The 22,464-nt window shown below is 42.9% G+C and overlaps 1 protein-coding gene across 9 annotated transcripts in view; it reads right to left on the reverse strand.

Annotated features, from left to right (window-relative positions):
* Positions 1-21,066, reverse strand: part of st3gal6 (ST3 beta-galactoside alpha-2,3-sialyltransferase 6) — a 74,383-nt gene extending 53,317 nt beyond the window's left edge. For 2 of the 9 annotated variants that reach the window (XR_004413961.1, XM_033032652.1), the window contains exon 1: positions 20,438-20,611. Coding sequence is in view for 2 of the 9 variants with exons in the window: in XM_033032652.1 (XP_032888543.1) it covers positions 20,438-20,486 (49 nt within the window). In the remaining 7 variants the exon portion in view is untranslated. Of the gene's footprint in view, positions 1-4,527; positions 4,616-5,133; positions 5,434-20,437; positions 20,612-20,802 lie in introns of those variants that run through there. The other 7 variants (XR_004413964.1, XM_033032653.1, XM_033032654.1 and 4 more) reach the window with 6 other exon arrangements.
* Positions 21,067-22,464: the final 1,398 nt, after the last annotated feature.

The following is a 22,464-nucleotide window of genomic DNA, read 5'->3' on the forward strand; positions in this document are numbered from 1 at the left end:
ACCATCCTGTTTAAAGAAGAAAGGTTTTTTCGCATCTTAAACAACTCAAAACAGAAATAGCCTTTGTGCAAGAAACTCATATCCGTTGCTCAGACAATGGCCGTCTCTTGTCAAGTTGGGTGGGGCAGGGGTTCCACTCTTCCTTTCAGGCTAAAGCCAGAGGAGTTTCAATCCAGAATATTTCTTTTGAGTCACATAATGTGATCTCTGACAAGTTTGGTCGGTATGTAATTGTGACTGGAAAATTATATAATAGACTGATAGTATTTGTCAATGTGTATGCCCCTAATGTAGACAATGTAGTTTTTTTCTAGCGGCTATTTTCATTGCTTCCAGACCTGAACACATACTCTCTTATACTCGGTGGTGATTTCAATTGTTGTTTAGATCCTCTTTTAGACTGATCCTCTACTAACCCCAGTACAGTAAGTAAATCAGCTCATTTCATCCAAGCCTTTCTCTCCCAGTACGGTGTCTGCGAGGCATTGCGCTCTTTACATCCACAAGATAAGGAATACTCATTTTTCTCACATGTCCATCATACGTATTCTAGAATTGACTATTTCTTTCTTGACAACCAACTTGTACCCCTGGTTGATTCCTGTGACTATGAGAGTATTGTCATTTCTGACCATGCCCCTGTTGCTCTGGCCTTGTCCCTTCCAGATCTCCCTCAAAAGAGTAGGCAGTGGCGATTCAATTCAACTTTACTCTTGGATGATAAGTTTGTAGAGTTTATGGAAAGAGAGATAACTTTTTTTTTTCCACTAATATATCCCCTGAAATCTCTAGCCTGATCGTATGGGATGCCCTTAAGGCTTACCTTAGGGGGCAGGTCATATCTTACACTGCTCAAATGAAGCGGAAATCCAATAAAGAGCGTTTGGATCTTGCTCATCAAATTGGAGAGATTGACAAGCAATATGCGCACACTCAAAATCCAACTCTTTTTAAAACACGATTGGAACTCAAAACCAAATTTGACCGACTCACTACTCACTCACTACTCACTATTCACTCACTACTCACTACTCACTCAATTGAACACATACTTTAAAAAAATAAAGCCATGTTTTATACATATGGAGATAAAACTGACAAATTACTTGCAAATCAACTTAAAGGTGTGAAAGCGAGACAGAACATTTCTAAAATTCGCATGCCTAATGGCCAGTCCACTTCGGATCACTTGCAAATTAATGACGCTTTCAGTGACTTTTATTCCCAGCTTTATACTTCAGAATCTCAACCAGATCATAAGGTAATGCATGACTTCCTGAGCAGTCTAAATATTCCCAAACTCTCATTAGATTTTAGGGAAAGATTGGATGAACCTATATCACAGGCAGAAATAGATTCAGCCATTTCCTCAATGCAATCAGGCAAATGTCCGGGCCCTGACGGCTACCCGGCAGAGTTTTAAAAAAAGTTATCTCTACTCCTTTCCCCACAGTTGTGTTCCGTTCTATCTGAATCCTACAGACAAGGTTCTCTTCCTCCATCCTTTGCCAAAGCCTGTATTACTCTTATCGCCAAAAAAGGTAAAGATCCAACTGAATAAGCCTCCTACAGACCCGTCTCCCTTCTAAACACAGATGCTAAAATTTTATCTAAGGTTCTAGCACGTGGACTAGAGAATGCCCTCCCTACTGTTATATCTGAGGACCAAACCGGCTTTATTAAGAGCAGACATTCCTTCTTTAACATGCGTCGATTATTCGATATTGTCTACTCTGCTTCTGAGGATGTCCCCGAGTGTGTCGTATCTATTGATGCCGAAAAAGCATTTGATCGCGTTGAGTGGGTCTATCTATGGCTGTTCTGGACAAATTACGTTTTGGAACTAACTTTATTTCATGGATCAGGTTACTATACTCTCATCCCACAGCCTCAGTTCGGACTAATTGCCAGTTGTCCAAGTCGTTTGACATGCATCGTGGAACCCGCCAGGGGTGTCCTCCGAGCCCCATGCTTTTTGACTTGGCCATCGAACCACTTGCCATGGCCTTTCGCAGCTGTGAGGACATAGCTGGTATTTGGAGGGGCAGTACACAGCATAAGGTCTCACTATATGCTGACCACCTTTTGCTATTTGTCTCAAACCCAGGCACCTCTCTGCATTCTGCTATGTCACTGCTCAATAATTTTGGTCAATTTTCAGGTTATTAGATAAATCTTGGAAAAAGCGAACTGTTTCCCATTAACTATGAAGTACAACCCTCAGATCTTACCAACTTGCCATTCAAAATTGAAAAAAACAAGCTCTCATACTTGGGCATATCAGTTACGAGGAAATACAAGGATCTTTTCAAAGAGAATGTTATCAATCTGTTAAACCAGATCAAACAGACGCTAACACAGTGGTCAGCCTTGTCAATGTCACTTGTTGGCCGGATAAATTCAATCAAAATGACCATTTTACCAAAATTTTTGTACCTTTTTCAGGCTTTACCGGTTTGTATCCCCAGGTCCTTCTTTGACCATCTTGACTCAGTTATTTCCTCCTATATATGGAGAACCAAGTGGCCTCGTCTTAATAAGACCTACCTTCAAAAAGCCAAGGCTGCTGGTGGCCTGGCTATCCCAAATTTTCGCTTTTATTATTGGGCTGCTAACCTGCGCTGCCTTGCATTTTGGTCTTTCTTTCACAGCCAGCCCGATTGCCCTGACTGGGTAGCCATGGAATTACACAGATGATAATAGGTCCATACCTGCACTACTTGGTTCCTCACTTCCACTCCCCTCAATTAAATCTGTAAAAAATCCAGTGGTTAAACACTCTTTGAGGATATGGGTTTAATTCAGGAAATGTTTTGGGTTGCATAACTTTTCTCTACTGAGCCCTATTGCATCAAACCACCTTTTTAAACTATCAACTCAGGACCCTGGCTTTAAAGAATGGCATAGGAAGGGCATTGTGCGCTTCAAGGACCTGCTTATGGGTAACACTGTAGCATCATTTGAACAATTAAGCAACAAATTCAATCTTCCAAAGTCAGATTTTTTCCGATCCTGTACATGTAGCAATGTTACAAAATTTTGAGATTTTAAAAATCAAGTCTGTAATTTATCCCATCAGATAAAGCATAAAAAGAAGTTTAATTTGTCACCTAATTCACTTTCATATCTTCAGTATTAAAAATGTTATGGCTATTTTCATACTCGGAAATTAGCATCTTGTTCCCTATTGCTTTTCCATTGACTGAACACAAAAGCTGTGATCGAGGACAGTCAAATGGCCATAACTTTCTTAAAAATTAAGAGAACTAAAAGAAATGTTCAGTTATTATAGATTGAAGCATTCTGAAACAAATATGAAACAATCTTACTTAGATGACTTGAAATTAAAGCATATAATTAGCTAGTTACCTAATTGTAGCTAATTACAAAATTGGAGGGAGGGGGGTTGTTGTTACCGAACTGAACTCACTGTGGAATGAATGCATTAACGGAGCCACTCTGCTGGATCCGAAGTTGTCCCTGCCTTCCCTCTGGAAGCCTCGTCCCCATGAGATGGCGAGTTCCCAGAGCCCTGGTTAAACACGAGACGCGGGGGCCGCTGACGGTAAAGTCTGTGAAAGCGGCCCCATCAGAGACTGTGAGGCCTCGCATCCTCGGCGCTTCTGACACGCCGGCTCTGTCACGCTGGCTGTTCCCCCAAGGGCGAAAAGCAGCGGTTGACAGCCGGGCCGGGCACCAGCCGTTGGGAAAAAGGTCGGCGTTTTTCGAGCAGAGCCGGGCGTCAGCAGCCGTTATGGTCGCTGGCCAGCAGGAGGCGACAAAATAAGTGTGTGTGTGGGGGGGGGGGGGGGGGGGGGGGGTGAGATAGAAGGATTTTATTTAAAAATGTGCACATAAAAATAAATGTCCAAATGTTTTGAAGAGTGCATTAGTGAATGTAAAAGTGAATTTGCAAGCGAAATGGAAAAAATCTCGGCGTTTTTGCGTGTGGTTCTGGCGGCCCAAGGTCAAATCTGACCACTGACCACTGACACAGTTTTAATATATAATAGATAGATAGATAAAAGTGGGTTGGAAGGCGAAGGAAATAAAAAGAATATGAATAAATAGCTTAGGAACTATTTAACAGATTCACCTTACCATCCAATCCAAACCACAACACATGGACATTTCATAAACAATATTATTAAGTCCATTATATTTTAGAAGCACAAAACATTCCACGTGGAGGGGCCAAGATGGTTCATGCTTATATTTTGGCATAAATATGGCCACATCGCAGTTCCTCAGCCAATAGCTAGCATTCTCCCAATGCGCAATTCCATTGTTTGCACCTATCCCTAATGCCAGTGATAAGCAATCTCAGTCATGAATATACACATTGATTGAACATCAACAGTTCTTGCAACTGATAATTCCAAATATCCTTAACCCCCAAAAAATATTAGGAAAATAGCCATTCCCATATTCCAGAACCATAATTTCCCCTTTAGTTACAGAAACATTGGTCGAAGGAAACAAACTCATAGCATCCCACTATATGAATTTTATGTTTCAATAAGATACCTCGTATTCTTCAGAGATCACTATTTCTCTTCATAAGACAGTTCATTAGTCCAATGACAGTTCATTAGCCAAGGTCGGGATTTTCTTCCTATTAAGAGACAAAATATGGCATGTATAGTCTCATGAAAACACTCCATAACGGCAACATGACATATTACATCTATACTCTAAATCCCTGTATTAAAGAAAACATGGTATTTCATTCATAACTGTTGTAGGATGAGGATATTAATTTGGTGTGCAGATTCCTCCGAACTACCAGAAAAGTTATTTCCTCTTCTTCTTCCAAAAGTGGATATCTTTTACATTCTTTCATTATTTTTATTGACTGCTTTTACTATGCTCAACTGCTACTTTCCCGACAACCAGTTAAAATGTACTATATCCAGCCACACCGTCCTCACAGCTTACCTAGCCTGATACCATGAGCAAAACTGAAGTTATTGTATTCAATTCCCTCATCCAAATCACTGATCTACTGTGTCGTGGCCCAAGCATTGATTTTGTGGCATTCTACTTGTTACATCCTGCTAATTTGAAGAACTAGTTTCAGGTTTTTTTTCCATTGATAAATCAATTCTCAATCAATGAAGATTTATCACTTACAACTCATTGATCCCAATGTTATCTCCTTTGCGGCATCTTTGCAAATCCCAAAATTCCAGATAGATGCTTTTATTCCCCTTGACCTCTCTGCTCGGATTTTTCAGACTGCCATTAACTATCGGATTCTTCAAAAATAATTTGTTTGTAATGAAGACATAAAGTCCGATTATCCACCAGCTTCCCTTTTCCAGCTTTTTCACACCTTACACCAGTCAGTCTGAAAGAGGGTCCTGAATCCAAATATCACCTGTCCATTCCATCCACAAATGTGCCTGATCCACTGAGTTCCTCCAACAATTTGCGTTTTGCTGAAGCCCGACTACGTCTGATTGTCCAAGTATCTGTTACTATGTATTTCAGCAGCTTTTCAATTATTAATGACAAACTAACTGCCCTTTTCTCCAATTCCTTTTTCCATCCTTTGTTGGATAGCAGCATTGCAGTTGTTATTTTTCAATCTACTGGGACTATTCTAGAATCTAGGGAATTTTAGAAGATCAAAAACAATGCATCTACATATCTGTAGCCTCATATTTTTTAAATAATAACTAGTCAACAGGCGATGTTAGATATAGTACAGGAGAAATAATGAAATTGTATCTTAAAGTCAGTACCACACTAAAACAGGCCCTTTGGCCTACCTTGTCCAAACTGATCAAATTGGGCTAGTCCCGTTTGCCTGCATTTGGCACATTCCCTCTAAACCTTTCCAATCCATATATCTGCCCAAACGTCTTTTAAAAGTTGTAATTGTGTCCGCTTCTATAGTTTCCTAGGAGGATCATTCTAGCTACTGACTACCCTCCAAGTGAAAATACTACTCAAGGTCCCTCGAAGATCTCTCTCCTTCTAACCTTAAGCACGTGGCCTCAATTTTTAGAATTCTCTACCAAGGGGAAAATACAGTAAGCATACATTTAACCTTTGTTCTCATAATCTTATACACCTCAAGAAAGGTCACCGCTCAGCCTCCTGCACTTCAAAGAAAAAAAGTCCCAGCCTATCCAACCCTATAACTCAAGCACTCCAGCTCAGGTAACATCCTGGTGAATCACTAATGCACTCATTAACACCCAATTACAGCCTGACCACAAAATACTGTGGCCTCATCCACTACCCACACCCTCTGTGCTGCCCAACATCAATCTGGCCACTTCTCCATCATCAACAAGAAAAACAGAGGAGGTGGAGAGGCTGTTCGGAAGACAGAAAAGCCAGAAATCTCCAGGACCGGACAATGTTTCCCCCTCTACTCTCAAGCTCTGTGCTGAACAACTGACACTGATCTAAACAGACATTTTCAACCAGTCCCTGCAAACCTGTACTGTTCCTGCCTGCTTCAAAGTTTCCACTATTGTCCCTGTACCCAAAAAGGCAAAGATTACTGGTCTTAATGACTACAGGCCTGTCACACTGACCTCTGTAGTCAAGAAGACCCTTGAAAGGCTTGTGCTGGCCAAGCTGAAAAAATATCACGAACCCCTTGCTGGACCCTCTGCAGTTTGCATAGCGGGCCAATAGATCTGTGCATGATGCAGTCAACCTGGGCCTGCACTTCATCCTCCAGCACCTAGACCGCCAGGGGACCCATGAAAGGATTTTGTTTGTTGATTTTAGCTCTGCATTCAATACCATTGTGCCAGAGCTACTACACTCCAAACTTTCCGAGTTGACTGCGCCTCAACCCCTCTGTCAGTGGATCACCAGCTTCCTGACAGACAGGAAGCAGCATGGGAGGCTGGGAATGCACATCGCTGACCCGCAAACTATCAGCAAAGGAGCACTGCAAGGCTGCGCACTCTCCCCTCTCCTCTACTCTCTATACACCAATGACTGCACCTCCACTGACTCCACTGTCAAGCTTCTCAAGTTTGTGGACGACACAACCCTGATTGGACTGATCCAGGATGGGGAGGACTCTGCCTACAGACAGGAAGTGACACAGCTGGCGACCTGGTGTCATCGCAACAACCTGGAGCTCAATACTCTTAAGACAGTGGAATTGATTGTAGACTTTAAGAGGGCTCCCCCTCCCCTCACCCCACTCACCATCAACAACACCACAGTCACATCTGTGGAGTCTTCATGGGAACCATCATCTCCAAGGACCTTAAATTCTCATTGGATATCTGGTGGCACTGTTGCTAGCTGCCTCCACCCATGGTCTGGCTGTCTTTTTTAAATTTAGTTATGTTTAGAGTGTGTCTTTTAGTTTTTTTCCGGAGTTTTATGTGGGGGGAAGCGGGTAGGGTAAGGGGGAAACCGTCCTTCAGTCGCTTCCTGGCGAGGATGCGGCTATTATCGGAGTCGCGTCCTCGCCCCACCCCCCTCGCGGCCTACCAACTGGATTGGCGCGGCCTTTCCTGCCGGACCGGACCAGAGCTTCAGCAGCGGCGGCGAGGCACTAGAAACATCGCGGAGCGGGCGAGGCCTTCCTGGGATCGCCGCTTGGAGCTCTGGAGTGTTGGGCCGCTGCTCCAACATCGCGGAGCTGGGGGTGCGGAGCTCCCAACGTGGGCAGCACTGACCTCAACATCGTGGAGTCCTGGGAACCTTTGCCGGGGGTCACCAGCGCGAATCTCCGCCCAGCGTGGCCTGTGGACATCGGGAGCCGCGGACTCCGGTGGAAGGTGGCCAATGAGAGGTTCCCGGCGAGAGGGCCTGAATATCAGGCCGCCTGTAGCGGCGACTACCGGATGCTCGGGAGGCCCTGACCACGGGTGAACATCAGTGAGGAGGTTGACTGGACTTTGGTTCCTTCCCTCACAGTGGGGAACTTTGGTGCCGCTGTGGGGATATTTGTGTTGTGGACTACTGTGTTCTGTGTTTTGTGGGGGTTTTTTTGTTTTATATTATATTTTTTTTTTTTTGTTTGACTGCAAGGGGAAAATAATTTTGTTGTCTCTTCATTGAAGACAATGACAATAAATTAAATCAAATCAAAATCAAATCTAAATGATGGGCCACCATCGACTCCACAGTCAAAAAACAGGATGTACTTCCTGCGGCAGCTGAGGAAGCACAATCTGCCACAGGCAATGATGGTCCAATTCTATACGGCCATCATAGAGTCTGTCCTCACCTTCTCCATCATGGTCTGGTTTGGCTCAGCCACCAAGCATGACATCCGGAGGCTACAGCGAATCGTCCGATCAGCCGAGAAGGTTATTGGCTGCATCCTTCCCTCCATTGACGAACTGTACACTGCAAGGGCCAGGAAGCGAGCGGGTAAGATCATCTCTGACCCCTCTCACCCTGGCCAAAACTCTGAATCACTTCCCACTGGAAGGCGACTCTGGATTGTCAAAGCTGCCACAGCCAGACATAAAAACAGCTTTTTTCCCCATGAGTAGTAGCTCTACTGAATAACCAAAAATCTGTAGCCTCCTTGTGCTCTGGTATTTTATTTAATTCACATGTTTAATCGATAATGTTTTATTATTAATGTTTAATGTTTTATGTGCAAATTCCTTGTATGGGAAAATACTTGGCCAATAAACTTATTCATCCCAACATCTATTTATTTATTTATTTATTTTATTATTTATTTCGAACAGAATAAAAGAATAAAAAGCAAGTGTGACACAGCATACAAAAAACAACACAAGAATATTTATAAAGTGTCATAAACAATATCTATAAATAAATGAAATTGTATGTGTCCGAAAAGGAGCAGGAAGAAGCCAAAGCTTATTAATTCCCACCCCTTATTGAACTGCTTGTAATTATCTTATACAAATTTAGCAGCTATGTGTACACCATATGTACACCAGCCACTATATGTACACCAAATTATTTACATTTATATACTAATCAAATATTTACAAAGCCATACAAAAAAGAAAAAAGAAAGAAAAAAAAAGAAAAAACCCTCATATACTATGCAGTATCTTAGTCATATATACAACCCATCACTCTATAATCACCCTTCCCAATACAATCAGTATAACAAACATAATGACATCCTTCCTATAGCTCAGTGACCAGAACTACACACAGTACTCCAAGAGTAGTCTTACCCATGACTTGTACCCTACATTTAGTTTAATTCTATTCCAACTTTTGTACTTGGTACCCTACCCAATGACAGCATGCCGAACTTCTCCATCTGACTTGACATTTTTAGGGAACCATGCAGATGTACTTCCAGATCTCGGTCTGCAACACACTCCAGAGCTCTACCATTTGCCGTGTATGTTATGCCCTGATTTGACAAATGAAAGTGCAACACCTCACACATGATAGTTAAATTCCATGTGCCATTCCTTGTCCCACTGTCCCAACTGAACTCATAAAGGAATAGGAGTAGAATTAGGCCATTCAGCCCATCAAGTCTACTCTGACATTCAATCATGGCTGATCTCTCTCTCCCTCCCTCCTAACCCCATTCTTCTGCCCCCCCCCCATAACCTCTGACACCTGATCTAGATCTTATTGTAAACTTAGATATCCTTCCTCATTGTCTGCTATTCCACCAGTTTTGCTCTTATCTACAAAGTTACTAATAATGTTAACTACGTTGCCGTCCAAATCAGAAACAGGGGCAGGAGTCAGCCAAACCTGCTCCATTGTTTATTGAGATCCTGGCTGAAATTCTAGCACACCACTATTATTCAGCATTATCCTCAATGAATAGACATCTGTTGACCGGTGTTGAATTAATAAAATAACGAGCTTCTACAGACTCTTTGGTTGAGAATTTGAAAGTTTCTTCAACCAGAGTGAAAAAAACTGACGACGGTGAATTTAGGATAGGATTCAGATACGAGGGGTTCAAGAACAAAAGCAAAAATGAACATTTAAATATAATTTCCAGTTGGGATGCTTTAGACTAGACTACAAAATTGATAAATGAAGGCATTGTTGAAGAAAGCATCAGGCAGGCAGGCAGGCGAACAATCACAAGCAAGAATGAGCTTCTTGGAAGCAGACACATGGGAATGGAACTAGATTGTCTTGGGAATACACACCATCATAAACAGATTGTGGTGCGACTGATGTGCAATTCATTATTGTTAACCTTTTGTTGGAGATAAGAAACTATAATGCATGTGTGTTTTCCAATGTTACTTCAGCAAGAAAACACTAATGGTGTCAAACTATTTAGGTAGAAGTACAGGAACATTGATTGAAGTGACTGATGGCAAGCCAGTGCAAACAACCTCAAAATTACTGCGTGGCTGAGTGATTTCCCTTACCCACCTCCATGGGAGGTAACGTCCAGATACACATGAAAATGCATTAAAGTTAGAATGCCTCACGAGAAAGGAGCAGAATAGGACAATAAATGGATCCATCACTGAAGGATGGGCATTTATAGACATCAAAAATTGAAGGCAAAGTAAAAAATAAATATATTTTCTCAATTGCAAATATTCTTTCCATATCGCTTGCTTCCTTTCATGGAGATATACACTGTTTTCTTACCTTTTATCACAACCCCAACTGGCACCCATCTCAGTTCATGGCTAAGTGGATAGCAGGTGCATCAACACTTACTCGGCCACCAGAGACTTTAAATTAGCTTTCAGGGTTACTTATCCATTCCTCATCAATGGAAGAAGCAGTTGAAATGGTGGAACACTGCCAGTAAAGGTTCAGAAAACAATACACTGGAGAAATTAGGGAGCATGGTTCAAAAAATATTGTATTTTATATTCCCTAGTTATAGTATACAGATAAACATCCAGATTCTCACCAAACTGGATCCAGTGCTCAATGCCTGCAGGATTTTCAAGTCACACACATTCTGACATGGAAATATTTCATTGCCTCTAATTGTTGTTCCGTCTAAACCATGGACCATCCTTCCCCACAGCACTATGTGAGTAATGTCATCAGGGGGACAGCGGTATTCAACACAGTGGCTCACCATCACCTTTTTAAAAATGTAATTAGGCAATCTGTAGGAAATAATGGTCTTGCCAGTCACTTCCCACTTAAACTAAAATAGGTTTGTTAATCTGAGCAAATAGAGATCTGTGGGATCAGGCATTCTGTTAATACATGGTGAAACAAGGAACGGCAGTTGCTGGAACCTCGAGCAAATCTCTAAGTGCTGGAGTAACTCAGCGGGTCAGGCAGCATTTGTGGATCTGGAATCTTGAGCTAAGCAAATTACCCCCCACTTTCCCTCCCCATCCTCCTCTCTGTGCCCCCATGCAGGTGCACAGCCATTTCTCCCACTATCCCGCTCCCCCTTACCCCCATTCCCCAAGTCTGAAGAAGGGTCCTGATGCAAAATGTTACCTAACCATGTCCTCCAGAAATGCTCCCTGATCCACTGTGTTACTCTTGCACTTTGTGTTTGCGTTCAATATATGGAGCAGTCCCTACAGAATCTCACCTGTGGGCCACACTGATCTTATCAACCAGGATTCCTTCAACTCAACACCGAGCAGCCACATTACTCATCCAAGTCCACTCAACACCAGCTCTGACAGGCAATCTCCATACATTGCCTCTGTAGTTATGTTCACATTCAGACATGCAGCAATAAAGCGGCCTTTTCACGGGGCGACTTGACGCAAGAGTTAACCAGAGTTTAACATCGTGGGAACCTCGTGCGATAACAGTACGGCATTCGTGGACCACCGTGGACCACCGTAGCGCTAACGGCAGGTAATCGTGTATCTTGGTCACTCGAGAGAAAATTCAAGAAAGTTTGAATTTCTCCAAGAGTGACTTGTACACTTGTGGTTGAGCATTGCAACATTATATGGACGTAGTGGCCAGTGCGATATCCGTAATAACTCTTGCGGGTACCGTGGGAACTCCTGCGAACGGTGAACCCGGAAGCTGGACAGAGGGGACAGAAGGTGAGTAAAAATTGTCTTCTGTGGGATTGAATTTAAAAAATAAATAAAAATAAAGATTTGCATCCGCATATGGACATCAACTTATTCATGAGTTATGTTAATGAGATTCAAGAAAATAACTATAATCTTTAAAAGGGACTTTAAAACGGACTTTACTGAAAGGTTACGCATTTTTATGGTCCGTGAGAAATTTTTCACATGTACTTCTTTGAGAGATACAGCTCGGAGTCCTCGCCGACTAGCGATCGATGCCTTTCCGAAGCAGGGTCCGGAACGCTACCAATCAATGTTCTCCAGAGACCCGTGTAAGGAGTGAACTGCACATGCTGGTTTAAACCGAAGACAGACACAAAACGCTGGAGTAACTCAGCGAGTCAAGCAGCATCTCTGGAGAAAAATAGCTGATGTTTCGGGACGAGACACATCTTCAGACTCAATTCCGATTAGGATGTCTGAAGAAGGGTTCCGATTCGAATCGTCACCTATTCTTTTTCTCCAGAGATATCGAGACCCTTCTGATATGCTGCCTGTGGTCGATAAATGCGTAACCTTTCAGTAAAGTCCCTTTTAAAGTCCCTTTTAAAGATTATAGTCGAGGGAGAGGAGGGGGAGACAGATGGGGGTGTCTTCATTTACTGGCGGCGGGTGTCTGTCACTGAAACAGGCAGGTGAGATTTCACATCCACCTTGTGTGTGCCTCTCTCTCTCTCTCCCTCCCTCTTACACAGGCTGAGAGACTCTGCCTCTGTGAGTGTACGTCTCTTTCTCCCCCTCTCCCACACACAGTAAGACCGAGGTACTGTGCTCAGTCCATCTGTGTCTCCCACATACACAGTAAAACATGTCTCCAAATGAGCCAATTCAACCAAGGGAGGATATTTATAGTGTGTGAAAAAAAAAGTTACATCATTTGTGTCACGTGTAGTTCACGATGTTCATTCAAGATTTAACGCGAAAGCTCGGGAGACGGACAAGTCACTCGCACAAATAACAGAAATGCCGAGTACCGTGGGAACTCTTTATCTACCCCCCGTTATATCGTGCGAGACTCGTGCTGGACCACGACCACTTCACTCTGGTGACATCTTGCATCAACTCGCCCCGTGAAAAAGCCCCATAACTGTTTATTTATCATGGAATACTAATGCAGGACAGCGGCTGGCACGTGGTTCCTGGAACAGCAGCTCAAGTGATTGTATTTTCTGAAGTACATGGTGCACATGTCTATGAGCATTTATGCTCCAGGAACCATAGAACTGTATAGCACAGGAAGAGGCCCTTTGGTGCAAAATGTCTGTACCGAACATGAGGAAAAATGAAAATAATTTCCACTGCCTGCATGTGATCAACACCCCTCCATTTTTTGCATATCCATGTGCCTAAAGCTTAGATTAGTTGAGAGAATCAGCGTGAAAATAGGCTCCTCAGCCCACCCTGACCATCGATTCACACCATTTCTATGTAATTCCCTTTTGCATCCACTATGGGCAATTTACAGAGGACAATTAACCTAAAAACCACAAGTCTTTGGGATGTGGGAATGAAACTGGAGTATGCCGTGGAAAGCCATGTGGTCACAAGGAGAACATCAAACTCCACTCAGACAGCTCCAGAGATCAGGATCGAATCTGGGTCTCTGGAGCCACAAGGCAGCGGCTCTACTAGATGTGCCAACCAAGGCACATGAAGCAAAGTTAAAATAATCTTTGCTGCCTGCATGTGCCCCACATTCTTCCATATCGACGTGATTATCTAAAAGCCTCTTAAATGCCACTACGGTATCTGCCTCCACCACCACCCTTAGCAGTGTGTTCTCGGTATCCACCACTCGGTATATAAAAAAACGTGCCCTGTACATCTCCTGCCCTGTACACTTTTTCCTCTAATGTTTGACATTTCCACCCTGGGGAAAAAAGTTTCCCAAAGTTTTGCATGTCTACCCCTTTCATAGTCTTTCTACCTTAACACCGCGGAGCCTGGGATCTCACGACGAGATCACCAGGGTCGGAGCTCCGACCAGCGCAGCCCATGGACTTCGGGATCCGCGGTCTCAGGGGAGGGAGCGGCCGCTCCAGACACTCTGAGCTGCTGAGAGTGTTCACCCAACGCCAGAACTCCATCATCCGGCGAGAGGGCCTGAAGCATCGGGTTGCCGTATCGGCCAATGCAGAGGCCTCAATAGGCCCGACTATGGGTGAACAGGGGACGGGACTGGACTTTTGCTGTCTTCCCCCACAGTGAGAACCATTGTGAGGGATGTTTTTATGTTTACTGTTAAATTCTTTGATGTTGTGTCTTATCTTTATTTGTGTGCTGCAATGGCAAGTCAAATTCACTACACCAATTGGTGTATGTGATAATAAATGTCCTTTGTATCCTTGTATTTGTTTGTATCCTTGTATCCTTAATCAGGTCTCCATTCAGGCCTTGATATTGAAGTTTTTGATTTAGAGTCAAGGTTACAGAGTACTTGAACAGGCCAGCTCACCCACGCTGACCAAGCTGCCTTCTTGAGCTAGTTCCACTTGCCTGCTTTTGGCCCATATCCTTCTAAATCTTTCTGAACCATGTATTTTTCCAAATATCTTTAAATTGTTGTATTGTATTGTACCTTTACCACTTCTTCAGGTAGTCTGCTCCATATCCCCAGCATCCTCTGATGAATAACCTGCCTTTGGTTCCCTTTAAATCTTTCCCCTCTCACCTTAAATTCTAGTTTTAGACTCCCCTACCATGAGAAAAAAAAAGACCGACTATCCACCTATGGTCCTCAATTTTGCATGAGCTCTATAAGGTCTTCAGTCCAATAGAGCATGAACTCTACAGTCCCAGTATATCCAGTCTCTCCTTATCACTCAAGTGCTTCAGTCCTAGCATTATCATTGTGAATCTTCTCTCCATTCTCTCTACCAGGGCCAGATTTAGAGAGGCCCTAGGCTATTCCACTTGTGAGGCCCCTCCCAATCCCCCACCCCCATAACGAGAGGAAGATGGAAGAGTTCACCAGATTGACACCGATGTGCAGCCGAGCGTGGCAAATGAGATGGGCTGGAATGCTGCGCTTTTTATTTATTGCCAGTGCTAGTGTCGAGTTATCGGCTTAAAACACTATTATTCTGCAATGGAGGGCAAGAAACATTACTGAAGTGTTGTTTAGAGACTACAGTACGTTGTGACAGCATATGCAAGAAAGGCCTATGACAGCCAAAAATATTATACACGAGGCCCGTTCAGAGCTTTTCAAAAAGGGGGTGGCATGGCAGGATTACAAAACAATTTGTGAGAAGTAAGTGCACACAGCGCATATCACAAGCGCGAAGCTCAAAGACCCTTGCGGCCGGGGTCCGCATAAGGTGCTCTGGAAGTTCTGGGGTTTTAGATGCTCTCTCGTGCATTCTGAGCCTTGTTTTGGAGCATTTTTTCACCAAATTTATGACCAATATTTCAGAAATAAATTTGACTGAGTCAAGAGTAATGAGTGGGTTGGAATGGGTTGATTGGGGTCATTGTTGTATACATTTTTTTTAAATCAAGAATTGAAGCTGTCCTTGTTTTAATAATCAAGTTGTACTGTAAAATGTTATAAAGGAGCATGCAAACACTGCAAATAAAATACTGTAAGTTTTTGCAGTAAATAAAAACTATTTTTAGAAAATGTTTTGTGTGTTGATCTGATTGCCTGTTACTGTTCGACTGTGTTAGTGTGTGAACATTAAAAATATGATGCAAAATGAAAGTCGCAAACTATGGAATACATATTTTTCAGTATGGTTATCAAGGCAAAGAAAGCAGTTCCAATTGTTTGATATTATTCATATGGAGGAGAAAATATAATTGCTCTTAATTTTGCAATCTCACTAAAGATAATCCCCCTTTCCCTCTCCCCCTCCTCCTTCCCCCTCCCTCCCCATCTCTCTCCCCCTTCCCCCACTTCCCCTCTCCCTCTCCCCATCTTGCTTCCCCGTCTCAGCCCCCCCTTTCCCCCTCACATCCCCCCCTCACTCCCTCCCGCACCCTCTCTATCCCTCCCTCCCATGCAGCGAGGCTCCGACTCCGTGCCGCTGACACCGCAGCCCCCCACCCCCCCAGCCCGGAGAAACGGGCACTCCCGCAACGCAATATTCCACTACTTACCTGGAGTAGACACCTAGGATCTTTGGTAGACACAAGGCATCGAGGTGATTGTGTGGAGTGCAAATGGAGATCTGAACTCGCCCGGGCCCACTGCGCACGCGCGGAGAGACAGCATTGTTTTGCGTCACTACGGCATCACCGGTTTCCCCCAACTGCGCAGGCGCGGATGGTTGCAATTTTTTCCCCCAAAACTTCCAGCGGGCCGGAACCAGAATTTCGGGTAATTTCTGTCAAAGTGGAAACGCTGATAGCGCTCCAATTTTTTTTTTCCCTCTGGATATTTTTTACTCTGGGGAAAAAAACACCTTGGCCGGAGGCCCCCTAGATTTGGAGGCCCTAGGCTTCAGCTTATGAAGCCTACAGATAAATCTGGCCCTGCCAAGGCCCCCCTAGATCTCGAGGCCCTAAGCTTAAGCTTGTGAAGCTTATACGTAAATCCGGCCCTGATAATTACATTACATCCTTCCTAAAAGTATGGCAGCCAAAGAGGACACAGTTTTCCTGGTGCGGTTTCACTAATGTCTTGTACAAATGTGACGTGAATTCTCAACTCTTATCCTCAATGCCCCTGCTGAAGATGACACACATGGCATACCCCTTCACCACCTTGTCTACCTGCATTCAGGGAACTATGTACTTGTACACCAAGGCCTCTTTGACCTGCAACACTCCTCAGGACTTAACCAGTCACTTTCAATATTCTGCCCAGGTTAACTTCCCAATTCATGATGCATATCCTGCCCTGATTGTATAAGATACAAACATTCTCATCAGAAAAATAAAAAATAACTGTTCAGGTTAAGATAAGACTAGCCTTACTGGAATGGCGAGAGTGCTTACTCAAGAGAGAAATGTACAAATAAATGTCAGTCCTCAAACACGTCAGGGCGAACTGCAAACCACTAAAATCAATTACAGCAAATCATTTCATTAACATAATTAGGGATTTCACCGTCAAAAGTTCATGATCAGTGCATATAGACCTGTATTGCAGCATTTGAATAATTATTAACTATCATTAGGCTCACCTGCCTTAGGACATAGCTTTTTTTCCTACTGTTTTATTAATAAGATTCTTGCGATGGGCTGATACAGATGCGCAAGGTTTACATCTTGCAGATCCTTACGCAAGTCAGATGTTACGCAAGTTGGAAATGGAAGTTCTAGGGCGCACGCGTAAATTTACTATTCGACATGGAGACCACATGGGAGCTGCCAAGTAGAGACCACATGGGAGCTCCATGAGAGCAGCTGACTCTCTTGCGGAAACAGTCACATGCACAGCAGCACACTGCTACTGAGATGCGCTATTCCGAAACTTACTTTACGGAAAGTTAACATTGGGACCTGCTAAGCGGTACGTCCAAACAAGCCTCACAGGCCAGCAGCAGGTGTAGATAGCTTGCCGCTGCCAAGAAACTCTGGATCTGCATGTTCATCAACTATTCTACATTATTTTGTGTAATTGAGAAGGCCTTGTTATCTATGGCAGCATTTGGCTGTCATCAGCTAAGGTATGGCAATAATTTATCTCCAAGAAACTTTCCTTGACTGCCTTCATCTTCAAATACATCTTACCTAGGACCGTTTAGAATGAAACCTTTAAAAAGCATACCTGATGATTTGGCTCTGGCTACAGATTGACTGCTTTATAGTACATTTTGTTGATACTATTTGCAAAATCCAATTACCAGGGATATCCCTTCCATGAACAATATCTCTGCTGTGAAATCTTTTTTTTTTTTTTTTAAACCACAGGCCCAGCAAAGGGACTTTTGAAATACTGATATAAGCATAAGTACAAGCTTCCCATAAAACTTGAATCTTTCTGACAAAAATACTACTCTAATTTTCATTATAACATACCTAAAATTGTTCTTAAGAGTAAAAATGTTGGCCAGAGGCATGTTTTTTTAATGCACAATGGGGTGTGAGTGGGTCCGTATCTCATGTATTGTGTATAATGTTGGTTCCCAAATTTAAGGGTGTTCAAGCATTAAAAACAATTCAGACTTCAGGTTTACTAGATGGATACAAAGAATGAGCAAGGTGGCACAAGATGAATAGTGGACAGGTTAGGGTTTGTATCTGCTGCAGTTTAAAAATGTGAGAGTGGATGATTGGTAAAATAGCCCTTCCCAAATATCCTTTGACTCCTATTTCCAAGCAAATTTCAAATCCAATTGGCTAGCTCACTGTGGATTTCCGCATCCTCCAATCTTCCACACCAGCCTATCATACAGGACTTTGCTAAAGTCCATGAAGACAATATTTACTGTCCAGCCCTCATCAATCCTGTTGGCAACCTTTTCAAAAATCTCTATCAAATTTGTGAGACACAATCTCCCATGCACGAAGCTATGCTGACTATTTCTAATCAGCCCGTACTTATTCCAAATGTGGACAGATTCTACTCAAGAATCCTCTCCAATAAAAATAATAATAATAATATCTTTTATTGTCATTGCACATATGTGCAACGAGATTTGGTATGCAGCTTCCATCCGATGTCATAACTTAACCAACTAATAAAATTTAGATTTAGATAACCCGAGAACATGGTATATAAAAAGAACAGTAAAACAGTAAAAACAGTCTAAAGTGCAAACGTGTCTGCGCGACGTGACCAACCGAGGGAGACAGTTCATGGGGGTGGTGGGCACTCAGCAGGGCCAGTTCAGAGCAGCTATAGCTCTGGGGATGACTCTCCAACAACTTTCCCACCACTGACGACAGACTTTAGTTCCCTCTTGACTTCCCTTTAGTTCCCTAGCTTGACCTTGCTACCCTTCTTACATAACAACATTATCCACTGCCCAGCCTTCCAGAACTTCATCTGCGATAAAAGAGGGTGCAAACCTCCCTGAAAGGGCCTCCATAATATCCCCCCCAGCTTCCCACAAGGTCAGAAGATGCATTTGGTCATGTCTTTGGATTTATCCATGAACTTTGAACTTATCAAGAACTTTACAACTAACAATAACTCCTCTTTGGAAATTTGTATCTAATCTAGGACTGCACAACTAAGCCTCTCATTTGAGGGATCTTGATAGTACAGATGTGGAGAAGGTCATAAAACATGAACATTGACTTCTCTAGTTTCAGGTAGTCCTTACTTTCTCATCCCCTTCTCAGCCCTCCCTCAGCCCACTGGCTCCACCTCTTCCTTTCTTCTTCCCACCCTCACATCAGTCTGAAGAAGGGTTTCGGCCCAATACGTTGCCTATTTCCTTTGCTCCATTGATGCTGCCTCGCCCGCTGAGTTTCTCCAGCACTTTTGTCTACCTTCAATTTTCCAGCATCTGCAGTTCCTTCTTAAACTAAAAACAAGGAATCAACCAATTAACACAAAGGAGGCTTTTTTATATTTGATTCAGTGAATTGGCAAAATCGGGCAAGCAAGTTAAATTCCCCTTACAGTCACTACCCAGCATGCGCACATCAGAACCAATGGTTTAAATGCACAGTTCCACCAAGAATCCCCTCAAACCACATTCATTAACCAAAATAATCCCCGCAAACAAATACTCTGAGAAGAAGAGAATGGATAGGCTAGGTGCTTCTTCCTTGAAGCAAAGGAGGTCGAGAGGTGACATAATGGAGGTATATAAAATTACAAGCATCATAGGGAAGGTAGATAACCAGTATCTGTTTCTCATGATAGGGGTGTCTAAAATTAGACAACACAAGTTTAAGGTAAGAGGGCGTGTCTTCAAAAGGGGTCGGAGGGGTAAATTTCCCCCACAAAGAATAGTTCTTATTGCATCAGGAATGCAATGCGAGAAGAAGCAGAAACAATAGCAACATTTAAGCAGCGTCGTGACAAGTACTTAAATGAGCAAGGAATAAAGGGATATGAAATTAAAGTAGGCAAGTGGAATTGGCCATGTAAAAGCATAATGGTCAGAATAGACGCGGTGGGCCGAACAGCCTCTCATGTTCTCCAAATATGGCTCTATGTACAACAACTATGACTCAAGGTGCGGGACAAGTACTAACATTTTCTATTTCTGTACCCCCGAAAAATGATCACTCGCTCAGATAAATGAAAACCGGAAAACTAATAAAAGGGTTGTCAGGTGAAGAAGCTTTTCCGTGCGTTGATGTTTCTATTAAAACATTTTTTTTTCTGATATTCCGCGTTAAAAACAAAGCGGTTGAAAAATAAAATCATTTTCAAGAACTCTGCCAGGATGTTCCAAAATATTTTTAAAACATATTAAATTATTATATATTATATATATATGCTGCAAATTAGGCAATTACAGCCCAGTTACGACCTCGTTACCGTGCCCAAAGTGAAAGCGACCTACTAAACCGAACGCCAAAAGAAAAAGGATATCGCTACCTACTTTTTGGTTGCTCTTTCTCAATCGAACAGTTCACACCACGTCTGCACATATTGAAACAGAGGGAGGGGAGGACAGAGGGCTAGCTTGCTGACATTGCAGTCGCGACCCTTGACGGCAAAGCGAGCAGCCAGTCAAACAAAAACAGGTACAACGGTCAGCTTTGGTTGTGCTCGAACCGTGTCATGTAAACTCCCCAAATACACTGATTAAATGGTGGCGAAAAGCAAGAACTTCATACTTTGTTGTTTTTGGTTTAAAACAAGCGCTCCCTCCCTTTTTTTTTTTTAACTCCCCCTAAAATCGCACGAGTCTTTCCCGAGTAAGTATTTTTAAGTTATACTTGGTCATGTAAATGCCTCCTTTACCTGGTTGTTATTCCCCAAAATCGATGGCATTAATCTCGCCGCCCAAAAACAGTTAGGTAAAGTGCGCGTCAGATAACCACTTACGACTGATTTCCTGAAGTCATTAGCTGTTATAACTCTTCACGTGAGATAAGAAGAAATCCACTGTATTAAAGGGCCCCGGGCAGCCCTATTTATTTTGCCGACACAAATGTTGAGTGCTTTATGTTCAGAACCAAGTTGAAGTTTCTAAACCGATTCGCATGCTTCTGATATTCGTTATCAGAAATGTTATAATTGCGATGAAGTCCAATCCTGCCTTTTCCGTTCGGAGGATTCATTCCACGACAACCTCTATACTCCATGCAGCAGTTTTTCTTTTTTTCCTTCTTCAGTAAATCCTGATTTTCTTTGTGTTAGCCGGATTTACATATTACTGTGTCAATTGGTTCCCAACAGGGTGTGGGTTCGACGGTTTTAACAGACTGCCATGTGGTTATATCACGTTGTATTGTATGTGCTTGTTCTAAAGTTACTAGGCGGACCGCCACCAATTAAATGTAAATTGTATACTTGAAGCTCCTTGTCATAAATAATTGAGAACGCAGTTCAAGGGAACGCAGAAATGTGTTACCAATCAGTAATCCAGCTATAGTGTCATTTAATCTGAAGCGATTTTCTTTACCCTTTGGTGATCTCCAGTGTTCACATCTCAAATGCGTCAAATCCAAACCGGAAATGCCGTCTTTACACTGAACATCATCCACTTGGCTTTTATTAGCAAAGCCTCTTATAATCTGCTGCATGCCTCTCTTGTGATTTATTGACAATGGCTTTTATTGTGTGTATGTTGACCAGAACTGCACATAGAATTCAATTGAAGAGTAGTGGTTAATAATGCACTGGTCGAGCGGCCAGAGTTCAAGGCGATTGATTCAGAGGCATCGATCGCTGTGGCAGATGGGAAATGTAAATTTATGCCATTAAATAAACAAGGATTTTTCTTTTAAAAGTGACCAATCTTAGCAACAATAACACAACACTTTTGTTTCACTGGTGTGTTTCGGGGAAGGAATTTTGCCATCCTTAAGATGTCTGGCAGTATGTGACTCCATACTCACCATTGTAGTTGATTCTCAGGACAGACATCATTAAGGATAGGAAAAAATACTGGCATTGGCAACAATCACCACATCTCATTAATGATTATTTTTAAATGGATCAAGTGCAGTTTTTTGTCATCTGCATAACTACTGTGAGGTACAATGAAAAATCTTGTTTGCAGCAGCATCACATGCGCGTGCATTCGGACAAACGCATAAAAACAAATGGCACACAACATTTCACAAAGAATGAAAACTTAAGAAATTGTGGCGGTGATTAGACAGGAAAGAAATAGGACATCTGGTTAGGTGATGCCGCAACAAAAACATTTGCTCCACATTGACAAGAATAAGGAACTAATCGTTGACTTCAATGCAAAAACAAGGTAGTGCAAGGTAGTGCAAGAGGCTCTATTGCAGGTTGCATAGTGTAGATTGCAACGGGTTGGAGAGTGTTTTGTTCCAGGGCTGCCAACATTGAGTGAGAGTTGGGAGTGAGAAATTGCGAGAGACCAAGCCCGAGAGAGCGTAGCAACCAGGAGAGGGGGGGGGGGGGGGGGGGGTGTGGGGGGGGGGGGGG

The sequence above is a fragment of the Amblyraja radiata genome, chromosome 14, assembly GCF_010909765.2.
Source record: "Amblyraja radiata isolate CabotCenter1 chromosome 14, sAmbRad1.1.pri, whole genome shotgun sequence".
NCBI lineage: Eukaryota > Metazoa > Chordata > Chondrichthyes > Rajiformes > Rajidae > Amblyraja > Amblyraja radiata.